The 23,060-nt window shown below is 44.4% G+C and overlaps 1 protein-coding gene across 1 annotated transcript in view; it reads left to right on the top strand.

Annotated features, from left to right (window-relative positions):
* The window catches only part of LOC127570611 (GMP reductase 1), a 64,233-nt gene that overhangs the window by 17,350 nt on the left and 23,823 nt on the right, over positions 1-23,060 (top strand). Inside the window, exons 2-5 of the mRNA XM_052016328.1 lie at positions 4,445-4,564; positions 8,610-8,693; positions 9,340-9,513; positions 15,331-15,412. Coding sequence (XP_051872288.1) covers positions 4,520-4,564; positions 8,610-8,693; positions 9,340-9,513; positions 15,331-15,412 — 385 coding nt within the window. The 5' untranslated portion in view covers positions 4,445-4,519. The remainder of the gene's footprint in view (positions 1-4,444; positions 4,565-8,609; positions 8,694-9,339; positions 9,514-15,330; positions 15,413-23,060) is intronic.

The following is a 23,060-nucleotide window of genomic DNA, read 5'->3' as shown; positions in this document are numbered from 1 at the left end:
CTGCTCCATGTCAAGCTCAACAGCTACATGCTGCACACATGGAGGACCTTGAGCAAAGTTAGTCAAAAGCTGACAATAAATAGTAGGGTGGTCTAACAATTTCCTGTGAAGGTGATACTTTCTCCTCTTTACTATTCTTTGGCTGACTTTTTTCCCCTCAGCAGTTCTGCAGGTTCTCAGCTGAAGCCCCTGGAGGGATCCGCAGGAGGTGCTTGACGAGGCGGGTGTTGGGAATTTGAGAAGTTCTGTAGTCTGTAAAACTGACCTTTGTCTGCTCACACAAGCATGACACATCAGGCAACTTCTGATGCTGTTGAATACATTACCAAATTCAACAGTCAGAACATTTTATCCAGTTGTTTTGCAAATGCCACAAAAGTTAACAAATCCATATGATACCTAACTAACCACTCCTGACTGCAGTCTATTCATTAGAAGGGGGGGGGGGGGGGAAATCAGTGCAAACCCAGCAAAACGGTCTTGCTAGCAGTCACACCTAATGTCATAATGTCAGAAAATTAAGCAGGGAAAATCAAACCAACTAACCTGTAAAATATTACACAATCCTACTCATCAAAGTCAAGTTTATTGTCATATGCACAAGTATAACTTTGCACAGGTGCAATGAAAAACTTGCAGCAGCATCACGGTCATGTAGCAACAGAGACACAACATTCACAAGAAAAACAAATTAAATATTATGAAAGATTATAAAAGAGGGAACACGACAACAAAAACAAGGCCCATTGTAGTGCTGATTGGTTATAATGTTGCTATACTGAGGTAGTGATTAGGGTTGTGCAGGTTGGCTCAAGAACCAAATGGTTGAAGGGAAGTAGCTGTTCTTGAACCTGGTGTTGCGGGACTTCAGGCTTCTGTAACTCCTGCCTGATAGTAGCTGTGAGAAAATGGCATGGCCCAGGTTGGTGGGGGGAGCTTTGATGCAAATGCACTGCATGCCAAGATCAAGTTCAGTCCAATATGGTGGGAGGATTATGTGCCTGTTCAATGTCTGGAAAACTAGGGCATTTGATTGAGTCTAAACCATTGCCTCTTCAAAGAAAGTAGTAAAATGTGCCTCAAAATAACATGTTTTAAGAGTTCTAAAGAAAAGATCTATCAGGTATGTAAAAGGTATTGGACAATGATCTTTTAATTTACCAAGCTCCCTGGTATCCTAGACGTATTATATAATTGTAATTATTTTCTGTATAAACGATTAAGTATTGGAAAACCTGTTTTGAGCTTTATCCTGTGCCATTCTAAGCAAACAACTGGAAAACAATCAAAGAGCACAGTTCACTCTTGGAAACCTGGTTAACTCCCATATTAAGTACATGGTGTTCAAATCTGACTCCCATTTATAAAGAATACTAGGAGAGAGTTGGTAGGTTATAAGAAAGTAATCAAATTTGGGGTTCTATTGACAGATCTTTCCTCTCGTGGTTTGACGTCACCTGAGCCTTGAATGAATTATTGTGTTGACATTTACTGCGTCCCACTCAATATCCTCAAGGCATTAATCTGTACCAGTGCTTCAGTGCCAACAAACAATAGTAATGGTTTTAATTTCAGCAATAGTTTTGTTGCTAGTGTCAATGTTAATTGTCAACACTCTTAGGAAAGGAATGTAAGCAGTTAAGCATAGTTGCATCAAAAGCAACCCATTTTTTGCTTTTTTTAATAGATGAGAGCTCGCAATAGGATTCATTTGGCCAAATTAGCAAAGGTCTGTCTCTTTTCAATTAATTTATTGTTTTGATGGCGCTTTGGACATTTGGTGCCATGTCTTGAACTGACAATGATGAGACTAAACCTGTCTTATTGTCCCTCTCCATCTGACTGCAGTTGATCATCAATTACCATCAATTTCTTTAATAGTTTGAGTGGGGAGGGAACTACCTCCCAATGCTGTTGGGTTGCAGTTCCAGACATGTGATCCAGTAAAGGATTGACCACGGAAGTCAAGTCAGAATGTGATTTGAAGGGAAATTTGGAAGTCGTGCTTTTCCAGTGGATCAGTGTGTGTACGGCTGACATAGTTTGAGGGTTTGAGATTTGAGAGACGCTGTTCGAGACAGTTCCAACCTTTGTCAAGTTATTGTAAATGGAAATCAAATAACTGCAGATACTGGAAAACTGTACACAGTATTTGGAGGTGAGGCCTCATCAATACCCTGTACAACTGCAACAAAATCTCCATATTTTTAAGCTCTAGCACCTTTGCACTGAAGCCAAAATGCTGTTTGCCTTTTTACCTACTTGTTGGACCTGCCCACTAACTTCTTAAGATTCATGCACTAGAACACCTAGATCACTCTGAACTTCACTCACTTGCAGTCTCTCTCTCCATTTTAAATAATCCATCTTTTGATTTCTCTCATTGAACTGCATGTCCATATTAAACTCCATTTGCCAGTCTTTTGCATGCATACTCTATCTATATCCCATTGCAGAATCACAGTATCCTTATTACAATATGCCCTTGCACTTTTTTTCGTATCATTGGCAAATTTGGAAACCTTGCATACTGTTCCTTCCTTCAGGTCATTAAACAGTGAACAATTGCAGGCCAAGAACTGATCCCTGTTGTACCTCACTGGTTACCTCCTTTCAGTCCGAAGACGATCCATTTATTCCAACTGTGTTCTATGATTCAGCCAGTTTTCAATCCATTCTAACACACTTCCTCTGATACCATAGGCTTTTAATTTGTGCACCAGCCTTTTATGTGGCACCTTGTCAAATGCCTTTTGTAAATCTAAGTACATTACATCTGTTTAAGGTGAGTGGGAGAAAGTTTAGGGGAGATGTCAGAGGTAGGTTTTTCACACAGTGGTGGGTGCCTGGAATGCACTGCCGGGGGTGGTGGGAGGCTGATGCAATAGGGACATTTAAAGGACTCTTAGATAGGTGCATGGATGTAAGAAAAATGGAGGTTATGGGCTGTGTAGGAGGGAAGGGTTAGATTGATTGTGGAGTAGGTTTATTTAGGTTGGCACAACATTGTGGGCTGAAGGGCCTGTACTGTGCTGTACTGTTCTATACCTACAGATTCCCCTCCATCAACTCTCCCTGTTATACTCTCAAAGAATTTGAGCAAATTTGTCAATCATGTCTAGGTGCTTCTAAATGCTGTGAAAGTACCTGCCTCCACCTCTCAGGCAGTGAGTTCCAGACTCCAGCTACCGTGTGTGTGTGTGAGAGAGAGAGGGGGTGGGGGAGAGGAGAGAATCCCTCTCAGATCCCCTTTACACCTCCTACCTCTCACGTTAAACCTATATCCTCTTGTCTCAGACTTCCACCGTGGGGAAAATGATTCTTACTATCTGCAATATCTATACCCCTCATAAATTTTATATCAGGTCAGCCTTCCCTGCTCTGGGGTAAACAAATCCAGCTGATCCAGTCTATCCCTATAACTGTAGTGCTCCTATCCTGGGGAATGTCCTGTGCACTCTCTCCAGCACAACCATATCCTTCCTATAGTGTGGCTACCAGAACTGCACACAATACTCCAGGTGTTGCCTTGCAATGTTTTATAAAACTGTAACAGAACATCCCGAGCTTTTGTATTCTCTGCCGTGGCCAATGAAGGAAAGCATTCCATATACCACCTCCACCACCTTATCCACCCGTGCTGCCACTTTCAGGGATCTATGGACTTGTACCACAAGGTCCCAATGTTCATCAATACTCCCAAGGGTCTGACTATTTACTCTCTATGTCCCAGCCTTGTTTGCTTCCCAAAATGCATCTCACCTCGTATTTGTCAGGATTAAATTCTGTTTTCCATTGTTCCACCCAACTCTCTGGCCAATCTATTATCGTGCTGTAGCCTTGAGCAACCTTCCTTGCTATCTACGACACCAATTCAAATATCACCTGGAAACTTACTTATCTGTTGCATTCACATCCAAGTCAATGTTAATGTTTAAATCTCAAGGGTCCTGGCACTGATCCTTGTAAACTTCCAATCAGAACAGCAACCCTCTCCCACTGCCCTCTGCTTCTTATTACCAAGCCAATTCTGGATCCAATTTGCCCACCTATTCTGGATCCCATGGGCCTGAACTTTCTGGACCAGCCTATTATGCGGGACCTCGTCAAATGCCTTACTGAAGTCCGTGTAGACGACATCTACCATACTCCCCTCATCAATATGCTTGGTTACCTCCTCAAAAATAATCAATAAAATCTGTGAGGCAGGATTTTCCATAAACAAAACATAGAAAATGATGGAAATAAAGGACCAATGTTTGCTATCCTCCTGTTGTCTAGTACTTCACCCATGGCTATTGAAGATGCAAAAATGTACATCAGACCCTCAGTGATCTCTTCCCTTGCCTCCCAATGCAGCCTGGGACACTGGAAGAACACTGAAAAACTCTTCAAATGTGTAGAATAGGCTGCATGTTTAAAGGTTTGCCTTTCTCCTGTACAGGTGGATCTCACGCGAACCTTTACATTTCGGAACTCTAAACAGACTTACACTGGAATCCCCATTATCGCAGCCAACATGGACACAGTTGGTACGTTCAAAATGGCCGAGGTGTTAAGTAAGGTGAGTAACTTCTTTGGGATAAACTTTTTTGGACATGCATGTGTTGTGTAACAAAAGACTTGACAGTGAGTCATCCTGACTGTTGTTTTGCCAATATCAGGTGACTGTTTAATAATCCTTTTCTGTTGGCTGATGATGAATTGTGCCTCCACAGTGTTGCAGCACCTGTTAATTTACTTGTGACTTTTACACTTTACAAGGACATTATTTTTTTTCCTTTGGTGAAGGATGGTTTGCATAGTCAGTGAGTGTTCCAGTGCACTACACCATCAAGCTCTCAACTGGTTGAGTTTAATTTGATTAGAACTGTTTGTTCTCTGAAGACATCAAGCATGATTTACAACAGCCTTGCTATTGTGCAGAGATTGTTCCTGTACTAATGAGGGCAAATGATTCAACAGTCTCAAATGGTTGACGTACAAGTCAAAATGAAGGGGGTGGAAGCTGAAACCTCTGTTCCATTGCCACCAGTGATGGGTCTATTGAATGTCTGTGTTTTCAAATAAACCCTGAAGCAAACTTGTTGAACCTCATAGACCAGGGTGAACTTTATACAAATCGTAGCTGTGGGCAAAACAGGTGTGTAATCGCTAAACACATGATTTGGGTCGTGTACCTTGCAAGAAATGTGTTTCCAAAACTCCAAAGCAAGAGAAGGGGAAAAACAAACATTCCAATTCAGCAGAGCAGAAACTTCCAGGTGGAATTAACTCAGGCTATTTATATGTTTAGTAACTATATACAGGACTGTGAAATGGATGCAAAACGTGTATTAGGCAGTGCTGATAGTTGGGCTCGGTGGCCATCGTATAGATGGAAAGGACTACCACAACTCTCAGGATCCGTTAGCTTAGCTGAGATCAGGTTTCTTGGAAATTTTAATTCATGGGATCAATGTTGAAAATTACAAACAAATTGTTAACGCAATAGAAAGTAATTCAGACTTTACTCTAGCCATGTATGACTAAAATGCGAATCCAGACTAGAGAGTGACTCTCCACTTAAACTGCATTTAAGTTGAGTTTGTTGTCATGTGCACAAGTATGGTGAGGTAAAAGTACAATGAAAAACTTGCTTGCAGCAATATCACAGACACAAGTTCAGACAACACCTAGAACATAAATTATACAACCTAGTGAAGAGAAAAAAAAGACTGGGGGAGAAACAAGACATTAGTGCAAAAAGACACAATCAGGGACAAGTCCACGGTAGTGTAAGAGGTGGTCCGTAGTGTTCCATTGCTGAGGTAGGGTTAGGTTTGTCCAGGTCGGTTCAAGACCCTGATGGTTGTAGGAAAGTAGCTGTTACTTTCCATCACAATTGTACTTTTAGTGGGCAGTGAGTTATGTGTGGCTAACTGACCACTTTGCCCAAATTGCTCATGGGTGCACCCATGAAGTTGCCTTCCATCTCAACTGTACAGCTGCAGACACTGCAGCCTTGATTCACGCCAGGGTACAAGACCTGAGGGGAGGAGGGAGCAGCAGCCCAACCATAATCACACAAACAAAAGATTATGCAGGAATCTAATTGGACCTCAGCTGTAGTGTTATGGATAACTCTGCACCATCCTCGGGAAAGATACCAGAGCAACAATGGTGTATCTTGTAGAGCTGCTGCTTTGCAGCACCAAAGACCTGGGTTCAATCCTGGAAGGATATTTTGGGGCCTGGAATATTCATGGTTGGTGACAGAAAACATATTTATAGTGACTGTAGTACTGTATAGTGACTGCACACTGCTGTTCTGTGTTGAGCCAGCACAGGCATGGAAGGCCAAATGGCCTTCCCCTGTACTGTATGTTCCTAATGTTGAGGAAACATTCATTACAGTATTGGCACTGGAGCCCCAGCAAGACTGGCACCAGTATGGGGTTAAGTAGAATGTCTCCAATGAACAGCATGAAACATGATACACCAGGATGGTGTGATTACTATCAGAAGCCGATCAGTGTCGTCTCATAATGCCAGTGTTAGTGTTCTTATGGGGAACATTCTCATCCCATCCATCACTCCCGTTTCACTGGTGACTTTCATTCTTTCATAGAGCCAGGAGCTGAGCTTTTGTAGATGATTTCAGTGTTCGGCTCTATTCACAACACTTCCAGTAACAAGTACAGGTCATCCCTGAGTTACAAATGCCGAACTTATGGGCACCCCTACATAGATCGAGCTCGCATAAGTATCACTAAATTTAGAAGTCCGATGTACGTACATACGTTCATTCCTACAAATGGCAGAACTAATTTCTGCTCTCTCTCCCCATGTTTAGTAATTCTTTCTTATCAGTATTATGTGTTTTTGATGCCATTCAGCACAATACTTTGGAGGTATGGTTACCATAGAGTGTCTTTTTTAGTGTACTATCCAAGCTACAGACAAAATCGACTTATGGATGTCTGTATATACAAAAAAAAGCCCATTTGTTACCTTGGGATGAGCGGTAACCCATTCAAACTTCCAAGACCAGGACAATATTCAAGTCTGTGTTGAAATGTAGCAAATCACATTAATGCATACTAAATACCAAATAATCACCAGCCCCAGTAGAAAAAGCCTGCCTACCCACCCAGTGACTTCCATTGGCACTACCACTGTTTTACACCACCAACATTACAGGAAAATAATCTGTCTCAAGATTGGTTATTTTCCCTCACACGTGATTTGTTGATTTGAGGGCTTGCTGTGGTAATTGTCTTGACATGGATAGTGTCCTTCCCTTGACAGAATACGAGACACTTGGCTTACTTAAGCATCGTTACAACAGTTGGTACTATAAAGGATTTATTATTATTTTGGTTCATTTCAAACCATTATTATGATATGGTCACAGCTCCTTTGAAACCTAGCACTGTTGAATATTATGAAATAATATTGGAGAAGATACAAATTTTATAGCACATCAAATAACGTTTACAAATCATGTTGTTGTGAGAAAAGTTTCTTAAGGGTCTTAAAGGCAGAGGGCTTCAGACACAAGTCTCTGTATTTTACAAAGGGAAAATTTAGTAACAAAGACAAACGCAGGGACAGAATGGATGGGAACAGATGCGCACTCGCACACGGGTGATCATGAGATGTGGGGGAAAACACAGTGGGGTGAGTCTCTCTCACTCTCTCTCTCACTCTCTCTCTCACTCTCTCTCTCACTCTCTCTCTCACTCTCTCTCTCACTCTCTCTCTCACTCTCTCTCTCACTCTCTCTCTCACTCTCTCTCTCACTCTCTCAACTGGTTACAAATGATCAAGGAATAAACAATACAATGTCTGAACACCTTGAATCTGGACAAACATTGGCTCTAATGCTTCCCGGGATCTTTAACTATCTACCCTGAAGTAGTGCACAGCTTACCTCAACATCCTTGGAGAGAGGGAGGCCGCAATCCAACATGAGGCACTTTTTATACTGCTGGAGAGCTGGGGGTGGAGCCAGCCCAGGTGATTCACAAGCCAATCGCTCGGGGCCAGGTGCAAAGGTGTTTTACAAAAGCCAATGGTTAGGTGTGCCCAGAAGGGCAGGGGTGGAGCAAAACTCTGACAGTGGTGTCGCTTCCGACCCGATGAGCAATGCTGTCATCCGACCAGAGAGGTCAATGTCACATGTCACATGCCAGCCATGACCTTTCACAATACACATGTACTTCTCTGAAGTACTTTATGCTTGTCTTGTTTGACCGAGGTGTGCCAACTCATTTAAGCCTCTAGCCTCAAGCAGTTGAAGTGCTTACCAATTGGAATATAGATTAGGATCTGTACAGACCTTCATACACAAGAAGTTAAACTATCAGCTTGTTAGTTATTTGGTAACATTCCTCGTCTTGTGGGAAACAAGTATGAAAAGTTAAAACTATTACCTATACAAAAGGGGTTTGAGAAAGGTGATCCTGTAGTCCTAACCTTCCCAATAGAGTTTATATTGAAGGCATTGTGAGTAATTCCCCAGATACAAAATAGCACTTGTAGATACTGTATAAGAAATGTCAGATGAAATGACTGGCCTTTATATGCTTTCACTGCACTTCCTGAGACTCTGGTTTCTTTTCTAGTTCGCCATGTTCATCACCATTCACAAACATTACACTCTGGAAGAGTGGAAGACATTTGCATCCTCGCATCCTGAATGTCTTGAGGTATTTTTGTTTTTTGAGAATATTCTGTCTTATGTTGGAATGAAATGGAACATGTACATAAGCTGAAGCTATCACTGCTCCATTTGGCTAATCACATTTGCAATGAAGGCATTAAGAGGCGTGTGTATTTTGGATGTGTTAGTCCTTTTCCTGAGGTGATTTTGCTTCGTGGGGGAAAGGAGAGAAGAAATTTGTGCAGATTGGGTGGTGTGAGTCATGGGAAAAGTTATCTTTGGTTTCAATGCAGATGGAATGTAAAATCATGTGTGCCCTTATCAGTAAAGTGACCTATGCTGACATTTGAACCCTTTCTGGATTATAATTGGGTTTTATACCTCTGCTTTGATTGCTCAGTAACACACAAGTGTATATTTAATGAATACAGCCCATTAGCTGAGAACTGAAACTTGACCAAAGAGGCCAATGAGCTCTGTATATTAAAAAAAAATTGTCAAGTAGTTTGAACAGAAAGAAAATCCCATGTGATCAACTAACCATCAACCCAAATTTCTGATAAACACTGCCTGAGGGCAGGAATTTGTAATCTTAATGCTCTCATTGATATTTTTTTTAAGTACAGCAAAGGATTTAGACAGACCTTCCTTTAATGAATTCCCTCTCTCTCTGCCTGATTATCTCTTATCAGCATGTGGCTGTAAGTTCCGGCACAGGTCAGGCAGACTTGGACAAACTTTGCAAGATTCTAGAAGCAATCCCAGCCATCAACTACATCTGTCTGGATGTTGCAAATGGATACTCGGAGCACTTTGTGGAATCTGTCAAAACTGTTCGGGCCAAGTTTCCAAAACACACCATCATGGTAAGTCTTGTATCCACCTTTCTTTTCAAAATCCTGGCAGCATTTCTAAACTGCTAACTTGGCATGGCAAGCTGTCATTGCGCACTCCAATATGGAGGTCATCAAAATAACTTTACACCAGTATCTCTTCCCACAAGTCAAATTTCCAATTCAGCCAAGTTGGGAGCTTGTAGACAGCAGTTGTTGCCAACTGGAAAGATGTAGTAGTTGTCGGGAACCTTCAGTGAAACGCCAAACCTCAAGCCTGGCACAAGTCATAGACATGGTGTCATGTATTTTTATCAAGTGCAGTCACTGAGGATTAAAAACAGGACATTTAACATCCAAATCAGCAATGTGGTAGGAGTGAGGAGAGCCAACAACCTCTCGCTATGTAGTATCAACAGAGGATGCTGGAAACACTCAGCAGGTCAGGCAGCATCTGCGGAAAGAGAAACGTTTCAGTCAGTGACCTTTAATCAGAACTGTTGCTCATGAGTTTTGATGAGGGGTCATCGACCTGAAATGTTGACTCTGTTCCTGTCTCCACAGATGCTGCGTGACCTGCTGAGCCAACATTCTCTTTATATCAGACGTGACATTTGAACCTCTTGCCAGATGTGTAGAACTTTACATCTCTGGAGGTGTCAACTGTGGGCGAGAAGTAGCACACTTGAATCGGAGGCAAGGTTGTGGGCTCAAGTGGTGGAAGTAGATATGAATGTTTAAGAGGCATTTCAGTACATGAACAGGGAGGGAATGGAAGGATATAGACAATGTGCGGGCAGATGGGATTAGTTTAAATTGGCATCATGGCCGGCACAGACATGGTGGGCCGAAGGGCCTGTTCCTGTGCTTGTACTGTTGTGTTCCAATAAGATCACCCCTCATTCCCCTCAACTCCACAGAATACAGATCCGCCTTTTATAGTTGCTTGTGATAGGATAGCTCGCACAACCCAGGAATTGGTCCAGAAGACATCGCTCAGTTGCTTCCAACCCTAGAGCATCTTTCTTTAAACAAGGGGACCAAAACTTTGCACAGAAAAAGTAGTATTGTTACAATCTTCACCATCACTCTGTACAATTGTAACAATACTACTTTTTCTAAACTGCAACCTCCTTACAATCAAGATTAATGTGCCAATTGCCTTTCTAACCACCTGCTGCACCTGCCTGCTAATTTTTTTTTAATGATTTATGCACTCAAACATCTAGATCCCTCTGTACTCCACTCATTTCCCAGGATAGGGGAGTCTAAAACTAAAGGACATAGACTTGAGAGGGGAAAGATTTAAAGGGGACCTCAGGCAATTTTTCACTGAGGATGGTGGGTATATGGAATGAGCTGCCAGAGGAAGCTATAGAGGTGGGTAAAATTACAATGTTTAAAAGACATTGAAACAGATACATGGATAGAAAAGGTTTAGAGGGATATGGGCCAAACACAGACAAATGGGACCAGGCTCATATAGGCACCTTGATTGGTGTGGACAAGTTGGGCTGAAGGGCCTGTTTTCATGCTATACAGCTGTGACTGTATAACTGCCCTGCATTTTGTAGATGATACACATCACAGCCATTGTCCACTGGTGGGGGAGGGAGTGAATGCTGAGGGTGGTGGATGGGTGCAGAACAAACTGGCTGCTTTGTCCCGGGTAGTGTCAAATTTCTTCAGAGTTGATGCTGTACTGATCCAGGCAAGGGGGGAGAATTCCATCACACTCCTGACATGGCTCTTGTCAACAGAAAGGCTGTGAGGTTTCACAAGGTGAGTCACTCGCTGATGGGACCTGATGGGTGAATCATCAATGATCATGTCTTAAATGTAAAGGCTCTGTCTATTTTTTTTTGCCACTTATCAACCCGAGCCTGAACGTTGCCTCGGTCTTGTTTTATTGCTGAGCAGTTGCAAATAGAATTGAGACAATGGAAATGCTAAGGGATGTCCAGTTGTCAATCATGATGGAGGTCATTGCAGGAGTTCCTTAGGGCAGTGCCCAAGGCCCAACATCTTCAGCTACTTCATCAATGACCTTCTGTCCATCATGAGGTCAGAAGTGGGGATGTTTGCTGATGATTGTACAAGTGTTTGACTCCATTTTCAAATGATGTCCATACCTTAGTGCAACAAGACCTAGACAACATTCAGGCATGGACTGATAAGTGGCAAGTAACATTCACACCACAGCTGTGCCAGGCATTGACCATCTCCATTAAAAGTGAGTCACATTGCCTACCCTTGACATTCAATGATGTTACCATTCTTGAGTCCCCCACCATCATCATCCTGGGGCTGTCATTGACCAGAAACTCAACTGGACCACCCACATAAACTGGGTCTGCAGGAGAAGGTCAGAGGGTCAATGAGTGTCTGTACCAAGATACAGTGAAAAGCTTTTGTTCTGCATGCCATCCAGACAAATCATGCCGTAAGTATTTCAAGATAGTAAAAAGAATGCAGAATATAGTGTTACAGTTACAGCAGAAGCGCAGTGCAGGTAAACAAAATGCAAGGGCCATGACGAGGTAAACTGGGAGATCAAGAATTCATCTTTAGTGTATGAGAGGTCTGCTTGAGAGTCCTATGACAGTGGGATAGAAGCTGTCCTTGAGTCTAGTTGTATGTGCTTCACCAGAAAGATGTCAGTGATTCAAGAAGGCAGCTCAGCACCACCTTCAAGAGCAGTTAGGGATGGTCAGTGACACCAAGATCCTGTAAATGGAAAAAGGAAACCCCACTATCACCCTCTTGAATCAATCCCTTAGTGTTCATTTAACATGATATCAACCACACTGGTCAGTGAAGCCTCAGTATTTCAGCCGTTCATGGGCTGTTGCCCTGTGTGTTCACAGTGCATCAAGTTGCTTACCAAAGGAATCCTTCAGAGGAATTAGGGAACGTTTTCATTGTTTTAGTTTTACTGAATTGATACCTAATGATCTTTGGAATTAGTACTAGTTGTGTCATCTTGAGAGAGATTCATGGATCAGGCAATCCCAGGGCTGCTTTGTGCTTTGCCCTCCTTCCCCCTCTCCCCCAGCAATTGGATAACCAGCAGTGCAGTGAGGTGAGTGTGCTATTCCCATAACTGATTCCCCAGTCTGTGGAGAGAGGTTCTGTGTTGAGCATCAGTGCAAAGCTGGAATATCTGAGAGTCAGATTCTTCTCTAACCAACAGTTAAAGAGAGAGGGTTAAAGGCCAAGAAAGCCTCTACTTCCTCAGAAGGCTAAAGAAATTAGGCATGTCCCCGATGATTCTTACCAATTTTTACAGATGCACTGTAGAAAGCACCCTATCTGGACGCATCAGAGCTTGGTATGGCAACTGCTCTGCCCAAGAACGCAAGAAACAGCAGAGAGATGTGAACATAGCCCAGTCCATCAGGAAAACCAGCCTCCCCACCATTGGCTCTGTCTACCCTGTCTGCTGCCTTGGAAAAGCAAACAACATAATCAGGGATCCCCACCCACCCCAGTCATTCTCTCTTCTCCCCCCCCCCTTCCCATCAGGCAGAAGATGCAAAAGCTTGAAAGCACGATCCACCAGGCTCGAGGACAGCTTCTGTCTTGCTGTTATCAGACTTCTGAATGGATCTTTCATACGCTAAAGATGAATTTGGTGTCCTTTCAGTGCTGCCACACAGGATTATGGATTTGTTTTTTATCTTTCAAAAATAAACATTCATAATAATAAAAAATATACAAAAGAAACAGTGCAAAACAGTACATTCAGTAGTGTAAACTTATTTTTTAAAAACCACAGCACCATTGCCACATGTGGCCCTCTGGGGTGATATATCATTCCCTTGTTTGAGGGGCTTCCCCACCCAACTCTGCTTGTCCATGCACAGTAGCGGAAGGAATCGAGACTGTGGTTCTTCCCTACAGAGCTATAGCATTGGTTGCACTGCATTTCAGCACGTACTCCTGCACCCTGGACTCTGCCAGTCTGCAGCATTTCCTTACAGACATCTCACTGTGCTGGAAGACCAAGTTTTGGGCAGACCAAAGGGTGTCTTTCACTGAGTTGATGACCCTTCCAACAGTATTTGATATCTGTCTCGGTTTGTCCCTGGGAACAGCCTGTAGATCAGAGAGTCCTCTGTAATGCAGTTGCTGGGGACGAACCGAGACGAACCCTTGCATCTGCATCCTGCTCCACACCCTCTTAGCAAATCCACAAAGAGGTGGGTGACTGTCTCTTCTGCACTATAGCTGTCATGAGGGCAGCATACACTGGGGATGATGTGCTGTACGTACAGGAGGGCTCTGACTGTGAGGGCCCCTTTCACCACCAGCCAAGCGAGGTCTTGGTGCTTGTCGGTGAGATCTAGCGATGAGGCATTCTGCCAGATGATTTGAACAGTTTGCTCAGGGAACCACCTCACTGTATCCATAGTGTCCCTGTTCCACATTGTCTGCAGAATGTTCTGTGCTGACCACTGCTTGATGGACTTGCGGTTAAAGGTGTTTACTTGGAAGAACTCCTCCACAAGGACAGGTGGTGCAGCAACGTCCAGCTGACGTGACGTTGCACAGTAGTGGGGCCAGGCCTATCTCCCACAACACTAGAGACAGTTAGAATCTCAGCACATAGTGACACTTGATGCCCACGTACTTTGGATCCACACACAGCCTGATACAGCCACACATGAATGTGGTCATCAGGATGAGGGTAATGTTGGGTACACTTTGGCACCTCTTCTCTGGGGATTTGTACAACAAGACCAAGACTTGCTCCACCTTGGACCCCCAGATAAACTGGAAGACGTTCTGGGTGATTGCTGAAGCAGAGGAGTAAGGAAGAGGCCACACCTGCGCCAAGTACAGAAGCCCTGAGAGCACATCGCACCTGATGACCAAGTTCTTCCCAGTTATTGACAGGGAACACTGATTCTACAGACCCAATTTTTGTTTGACCTTCCCAATCCGCTCCAGCCAATTCTTGTTACACGCCTCAGCCCCTCTGAGCCAGATCCCCAGCACCTTCAGGTGGTCAGACCTGATGGTGAAGGGGACATTGGATCGGTCAGGTTCCTCGCTCTTCCTGCAGTTGACTCTGGCCCCCAATGCCAACTTGAACTGGTTGCAGATACTAATCAGTCCGCAAACTGACCGTGGGTCCGAGCAGAAGACAGTGACGTTGTCTATGTCCAGGGAGGTTTTGACTTGTGTGCCTCCACTGCCTGGCAGTGTCAACCCTTTTATGCTCTCGTCCTTGCTGATGGATTCGGCAAAGGGTTTGATGCAGCACATGGGGAGAGTGGAGAACCCTGCCTGACTCCAGACTTTATGGGGAAACTATCTGTCTCCCACCCATTGAATTGGACTGAACTACGGATATGTGTAGAGCAGCTGGATCCAATATCTGGTTCCCTCCCCAAAAGCCATTTTGAAGAACATGTCCATCATGTACATGTGTGATCTCCTGTCAAAGGCCTTCTCCTGGTCCAAAGCTGACCAGGTGGACATCCACCCCTCTGTCCTACATGTAGGCAACGGCATCCCTGAGTAGCGGAAGGCTGTCAGATTTTCCTGCCAGGTACAGCACAGGTTTGGTCTGGGTGGATCATCTGTCCCAGAACAGACTTGACCCAGTTGGTGATGGTCTTGGACAGGATTTGTTGCTCCTTTTGCTCTGTGTCTGCAAATGAAGTGCAGGTGATGATAAAACTAGCTCTCTACCATAGGAAGGGCTGAAATAATGCACCGTTTTATGATGGTGTTTCTCTGGTGTAAAGCTTTGCCCTCGGTCATTCTTGGCCATCTCTCCAGCCTGTCAGTCAGTTACAGAATCTACTGCTTTCTCTGACACTTGTTGTTTTCAAACCCTAGGCTGGTAACGTGGTGACAGGGGAAATGGTTGAAGAACTTATTCTCTCAGGAGCTGACGTCATCAAAGTGGGCATCGGACCAGGTAAATGAACAGGGTGGCATACCGCAAGGGGCTAAAGCAAGCTTGGTTTTAACTTCAGCCGATTTTAATTTGTTCGTAGCAATAACTTGGCTCAATGAGTTGTGGTATCCTTGTTCATTGAACAGACATGACCACTATGACAAACACCTGGGTAGCAGTTTTGAAAGTTATAATGGGTTGAGTTATACAGCACAGAAATGGCCCTTTGGCCCTACTTGTCCATGCCGACCAAGATGTCTGTCAGAGCTCGTTCCATTTGCCTGTGACGGATACAATAGGACTGCACAGTGGCACAGCTCATGGAGCTCCAGTGACCCAGGTTCAATCTTGACCTCCAGTGCTGTTAGTATGGAACTTGCTTGTTCTCCCTGTGACTGTGTGGGTTTTCTCTGGGTGCTCTGGTTTCCTCCCACATTCCAAAGGTTTGCAGGTTGGTAGGTTAATTGGCCACTGTAAGTGAGTATAGGTGAGTGGGGAGAGTGGATAAGAATATGGGGAGAATAAAAGGGGATTGGTGTAAATTGGTGTTTGATAGTCAGTGCAGACTCTGGGCTGAAGGACAAGTTCCCTGCCTTTAGTGAACAGTGGATTATTGTTCTGTATTGAGGTACTCTGACAATGAACACCCACACTCTATGATCAATATTCCATGGGTCTTTAAATGTCACTCCCATGGCAAATCTATGTGTGGAGCCGAGAGATATGGGTGAGGTCCTAAATTAATACTTCCTTATCTGTATACACCAAGGAGAACGACATGGAAGATAGTGAGTTCAGGGAGGGGGAGGTTAAGAACATTACAGCACAGTACAGGCCCTTCAGCCCACTATGTTGTGCCAACCTTTTAACCTACTCTAAGATCAATCTAACCATTCGCTCCCACGTAGCCCTCCATTTTTCTTTCATCCATGTGCCTATCTAAAAGTCTCTTAAATGCCCCTAATGTATCTGTCTCTACCAGCACCCCTGGCAGTGCATTCCACACACCCACCACTCTATGTAAAAAAAAATACATGCCTCTGATATCCCCCTGTACTTTTCTCCAGTCACCTTAAAATTACGCCCCTTATGTTAGCCACTTCCACCTTGGGAAAAAGTTTCTGGCTGTCCACTCGATCTATACCTCTAATCATCTTGTACACCTCTATCAGGTCACCTCTCATCCTTCTTCGCTCCAAAGAGAAAAGCCCTAGCTCGCTCAACCTATCCTCATAAGACATACTCTAATCCAGGTAGCATCCTGGTAAATCTCCTCTGCACCCTTTCTAAAGCTTCCACATCTTTCCTATAGTGAGGTGACCCGAAATGAACACAATATTCTAAATGTGGTCTAACTGGAGTTTTATATAGCTGCAACATTACCTCGCGGTTCTCAAACTCACTTCCCCAACTAATAAAGGCCAATACGCCGCCTTAACAACCCTATCATCTTGCGCTGCAACTTTGAGGGATCAATGGACTTGGACCCCAAGATCCCTCTGTTCCTCCACACTGCTAAGAATCCTGCCATGAATCCTGTATTTTGCCTTCAAATTCAACCTTCCAAAGTGAATCATTTCACATTGTTCCAGTCTGAACTCCACCTGCCACTTCTCAGCTCAGCTTTGCATCCCATCAATGTCGCGTCGTAACCCTCAACAACCTTCTACACTATCCACACCACCAACCTTCGTGTCATCTGAAAACTTACTAACTCACCCTTCCACTTCCTCATGCAAGTCATTTATAAAAAATCACAAAGAGCAGAGGTCCCAGAACAAATCCTTGTGGAACACCACTGGTCACTGACCTCCAGTCAGAATATGCTCCATCTACAACCACCCTCTGCCTTCTATGGGCAAGCCAATTCTGAATCCACACAGCCAAGTTTCCCCGGATCCCATGCCTCCCAACCTTCTGAATGAGCCTATCATGGGGAACCTTATCAAACGCCTCACTAAAGTGTATTTACACCACATCCACTGCTCTACCCTCAATGTGTTTTGTCACATCTGCAAAGAATTCAATCAGGCTTGTGAGGCATGACCTACTCCTCCCAAAGCTATGCTGATTATTCTTAGTCAGCCTATACTTCTCCAAATGCTCATAAATCCTGTCCCTAAGAGTCTTTTCCGATAATTTGCCCACCACTGAAGTAAGTATGACTGGTCTATAATTCTCAGGGTTGTCCTTACTCCCTTTCTTGAACAAAGGAATAACATTTGCCACCCTCCAATCATCTGGCACTATTCCTGTGGCCAGTGAGGACACAAAGATCATCGCCATGGGTTCAGAAATCTCTTCCCTCGCTTCCTGTAGTATCCTGGGATATATCCTGTCTGGTCCCGGTGACTTATCTATCCTAATGTTTTTCAAAAATTCCAGCACATCCTCCTCCTTAACATCGACATGTTCTAGCTTATCAACCTGTTTTACGCTGTCCTCACAAATGTCAAGGTCTCTCTCACGGGTGAATACTGAAGCAAAGTTTTCATTAAGGACCTCCCCTGCCTCCTCCGACTCCAGGCACGTTTCCTCCTCTATCTCTAATCAGTCCTACCTTCACTCTAGTCATCCTCCTGTTCTTCAACATACGAGTAGAACACCTTGGGGTTCTCCTTAATCCTACTGACCAAGGCCATCTCATGCCCCCTTCTAGCTCTCCTGGAAGGGGGCATGAGGCATTTGATGTTCATTCTTAAGTTCCTTCCTGGCTACTTTGTAACTCTAGAGCCCTGTATGATCCTTGCTTCCTAAACCTTAAATAAGCTTTGTCCTACCTCTCCTCATAGCACATGCCGTCTAATCCAGGCAGCATTCTGGTACACCTCCTTTGCACCCTCTGAATGAACTAATTGAAATGTACCAGATTCTTAGAGAGCAGATGTAAGGAAGATGTTTCACTTGGCTGAGGAATCTAAAACCAGGGACTCACAGTTTCAATTTAAGGAGTGACGCGAAGAGAAATTTCTTCACTCAGAGGGTGGTGAATCTTTTGCATTCTATACCCTGGAGGTCCGTGAAAACTCCTGTCGCCAATCTCATTCAAAGGTCAATAGTTTTCTGGGTATTAGTAAAACCAAAGAACAGGGGGATAGTGCAGGAAAGTGGTGTTTGAGATGGTCTGTGAAGCAGGTATGAGGGACTAAATGGCCCCCTTCTGCTTCTATTTCTCATTTTCTTATGAGAGTGGAAAGAAAAAGCAAAAACAAAAATTGTGGCAGTGGTCTGGTTCCCATTGAAGCTGCGATACCATAGATTGTGGTGCAAGGAATTTTATGCCTTCATTTCATTCAGTTCTGGATCGGGCTTTAGCACCCTTCTCTGCAGGAAGGCTGGGAATGAGAGAAGGAGTGGACTGGAATGCGTTGCTTGATAGGGTGGTGGAGGCAAATTCATTGGGGGCTTGGATGGGCACATGAATGAGAGGAAAATAGAGGGATATGGGCATTCTCTAGGTAGGAGGGATTAGCTATGTCAGTACAACATTGTGGGCCGAAGGGCCTGTTCTGTGCTGTACTGTTCTATGTTCTTCTTCACTCGATATTCCACATCTGTCAACCATGGTTCCTTCACCCTATCATCCTTTTCCTGCTTCAATGGGACAAACCTATCCAGAACCCCCTGAAAATTATCTCTAAACAACCTCCATATTTCTATTTGTGCATTTCCCTGAGTACATCTGCTCCCAATTTACACTCCCAAGTTCCTGCCTAATAGCATCATAATTCCCCCTCCCACAACTAAATACTTCCCCATATTGTCTGCTCCTATCCCCCTTCAAGGCAAGGGTAAAGGTCAGGGAGTTGTGGTCACTGTCTCCGAAATGCTCACCCACCGAGAGATCTGACACCTGACCAGATTCATTGCCTAGTACCAGATCCAGAATGGCCTCTCCTCTAGTCGGCCTGTGTACATATTGTGTCAGGAATCCTTCCTGGACACACCTAACAAATTCCGCTTCATCCAAACTTTTTGCACTAAGGAGGTGCTAGTCAATATTAGGGAAGTTGAAATCACCCATGACAACAACCTTGTTATTTTTTTTGCACCTTTCCAAAATCTGCCTCCTGATCTGTGCCTCAGTGTCTCTGTTGCTGTGTGTGTTGGGGGGGGGGGGGGGGGGGGTGGGTGGTGTCTGTAGAATACTCCCAATAGAGTGATTGCTCCCTTCCTGTTTCTGACCTTCACCCACACTGACTCAGTAGATGATCCTTCTAGGAAGTCTTACCTTCTGCAGCTGTGATACTATCCCTGATTAGCAATGCCACTCCCCCACCTCCCTTACCTCCCTCCCTGTCCCTTTTGAAACATCTAAACCCCAGAACATCCAGCAACCAATCCTGCCCTTGTGACAGCCAAGTCCCTGTAATGGCCACAACATCACAGTTCCATGTTCTGACCTATGCTCTAAGTTCATCACCCTTGTTCCTGACATTTCTTGCATTAAAATAGACACACTTCAACCCATCCAACTGACTGCAATTTTGCCCTATCAACTGCCCATCCTTCCTCGCAGTCTCTCTACACACTGCATCAACCTGTACACCAACTGCCTATAGTATGAGAGCACATGGCTGTCACGTGACCGTAACGACACTGACCCCGCTGGTCAGAGGACAGCATTGCTCTGTGGATCAGAAGTGACACCACTGTCAATCAAGGTGTGGCTCCACCCCACCCATCAGGTGTGGGCATAGGGATTGGCTTTGGAGAGGCACCTTTGTCCTTGAACCTGCCTGACTGTTGGCCGTGGCAGGCACCTTTGTCCTTGACCCCCAAATCATTGGCCTGTCTAAATCACCTGGCTAGGCTCCACCCAGCCTCTTAGCACTAAAAGGAGCGTTGCAGCCCCCTGGTCTCTCTGTTTCGACTGCCCCAGGAGTTGTGAGACAACATTGCAGAGACCACTGGTAAGAGTGTGCATCACCACGTGGTTTGGGAGCATCTTAGTCAGATTCCAGGGAGTGTTAAGCCAATGCTTTTTGGGTCAAGGTATTCAGGCATTGAAGTGTTTATCCCTTAATAAGCTGTACCTTGTTTGTGTATTTGAGTGTGTGTGTATCTCATCCTCATTGCGATCCCCCTACATGTCCGCGATCTCCTCTGTGTGTGTGTGTGTGTGTGTGTGTGTGTGTGTGTGTGTGCACGCGCGCGCATCTGTTCCCATTCATTCTGTCCCTGTGTTTGTCTTTGTTAATAAACCATTTTTAAATTACAAAGACTGTGTCCAGAGTTCCTCTGTCTTTAAGATTCCAAAAGAACCTTTTCACACAACACGGCCCAATCCTCTGACCTATCATTTGGGTTCCCATCTCCCTGCCAAACTAATTTAAACCCTCCGCAACAGCTCTAGCAAATCTGCCCGCAAGGATATTGCTCCCTCTCCAGTTCAGGTGTAACCCATCCCTTTTGTACAGGTCGTACCTTCCCCAGAAGAGATCCTAATGATCCACAAATCGGAAACCCTGCCCCCTGCACCAATTTCTCAGCCACGTATTCATTTGCCTTATCAACCTATTCTTACCCTCACTGGCATGTGGCACAGGCAGCAATCCAGAGATTACTACCCTTGAGGTCCTGCTTTTCAGCTTCCCACCTAGTTCCCCATATTCACTTTTCATCCTTTTTCCTACCCATGTTATTGGTACTAATGTATATCACAACTTCGGGCCTGCTCACCCTCTCCCTTTATAATGCTGTTGACCCGATCTGAGATGTCCCTGACCCTGCCACCTGGGAGGATACATACCATCTGGGAATCTCTTTCATGTCCACAGAATCTCCTGTCTGCTCCCCTAACTATAGAGTCCCCTATCACTATTGCTCTCCTCTTCTCCTTCCTTCCCTTCTGAGCCACAGAGCCAGCAACCTGACTGCTACGGCTTTCTTCTGGTAGGTCGTTCTTCCCCTAACCGTATCCAGAGTGGTACGCTTGTTATTGAGGGGAATGGCCACAGGGGTACTCTGCACTATCTGCCTATTCACTTCCCCTCTCCTGACAGTCACGCACCTACCTGCCTCTGCAACTTGGGTGTGGCTACCTCCCCGTAGCTTTTATCTCATTCTTCTGAATGAGCCTAAGGTCATCCAGATGCAGCTCCAGTTCCCTAACACAGTCTGTAAGGAGCTGCAGCTGGATGCACCTCCCGCAGATGTAGCTATCAGGGAGACTTGAGATCTCTCAGATCTCCCACATCTGGTAGGAAGAACACACCGCTGACCCTGGATCCATCATCACTACTTTTAGCTAGGTACTAATAGACAAAGAAAGAAACTTATCTTAGTCTCTTCTCGCCAAAGCATCAGCTCCCCCACTCTAACACTGGTCCACTCCACTTGACTCAACCTTTTTATTGGTTGTTGCCATTTGGCTAATTTCCCATTCAGTTATCACCTAACAATTTGCAGCTATGCCTTTTGTACTGTCTGGAAATACCTGGAAAAGAACAGGGTCCTGACACTCACCTCTTTATATGGCACCCTCTTCTTGCACCAAGAGTCCCGCTTCTTTTGAGCAGGTCACTATTAGGAAGGAAGAGGTGTTAGATGTCATAGAATGCATATAATCTATCCCAGGATGCTGTAGAAATCAAGGGAGGAGATAGCTAGGGCCTTGACGGAGATTTTTGCATCTTTGTTAGCCTTAAGTGAATTACTAGAAGACTGGAGAATAGCGCAAAATCCAAAAAGACTGCATATGCTGGAAATCTGAAAGAAAAACAGAAAATGCTGGAAATACTCAGCAGGTCAGGCCTCATCTGGGGGGAAGAGAAACAGAATTAATGTTTCAGGTTGGAGACCCTTTGTTAGAACATGCTAATAGCTAATGTTGTTCCTCTACTTAAGAAAGACAGTGGGGAACAGCCAGGTAACTACAGGCCGGCGAACCTTGTATCAATGGTAGGGAAATTATTGGAGAAACTTAAGGGGCAGGTTTTATGTACATTTGGAAAGGCGGGAAGATCAGAGATGGTCAGCATGGCTTTGTGTGGGGCAGATTCTGTCTCAGTAATTTGATTGAGTTTATTTGAAGAGGTGACAAAGGAGATTGATGAAGGCAGAGTGGCAAACATTGTTTATATGTTCTTTAATAAGGCATGTCACAAGGTCCCGCATAGTAGGCTTATCCAGAAGGTTAAACACATGGCATCCAAGGCGAACTGGGTTGGGTAATTGAATCCAAACATGGCTTGGTGATAGGAGGCAGAGGGGAGTAGTGGAAGGCTGCTTTTCTGATTGGAAATCAGTGACCAGTGGGTGTACTGGAAGGATTGGTTCTGCGACCTTTATTGTTTGTGACACGTGTTAGCGACTTGGATGTGAATGTAGGCGGTATGATTGGTGAGTTTGCGGATGACACAAAATTACTGGTAGCGTGGACGATGAGGAAGGTTGTCTAAGGCCACAGCAGGGTATAGATCAGATGGAAAGTTGGGTGGAACATTGGGAGATGGAATTCTCATTGCAAGCTACTCTCTCTACAGATCTACTCATTACCCTTAACCTCAATGCACTCTGTACTAACCCAATGTAACTGCACTGTGTAATGAATTGATCTGTACGATCAGTATGCAAGACAAGTTTTTCACTGTACCTCGGTACAAGTGACAATAGCAGACCAATACCTTTGAGTGTGAGGTGATGCATTTTGGGAAGTCAAATAGAG

This window comes from Pristis pectinata, chromosome 5 (assembly GCF_009764475.1).
Source record: "Pristis pectinata isolate sPriPec2 chromosome 5, sPriPec2.1.pri, whole genome shotgun sequence".
Lineage (NCBI taxonomy): Eukaryota > Metazoa > Chordata > Chondrichthyes > Rhinopristiformes > Pristidae > Pristis > Pristis pectinata.
This window is presented reverse-complemented; position numbering and strand designations above follow the sequence as displayed.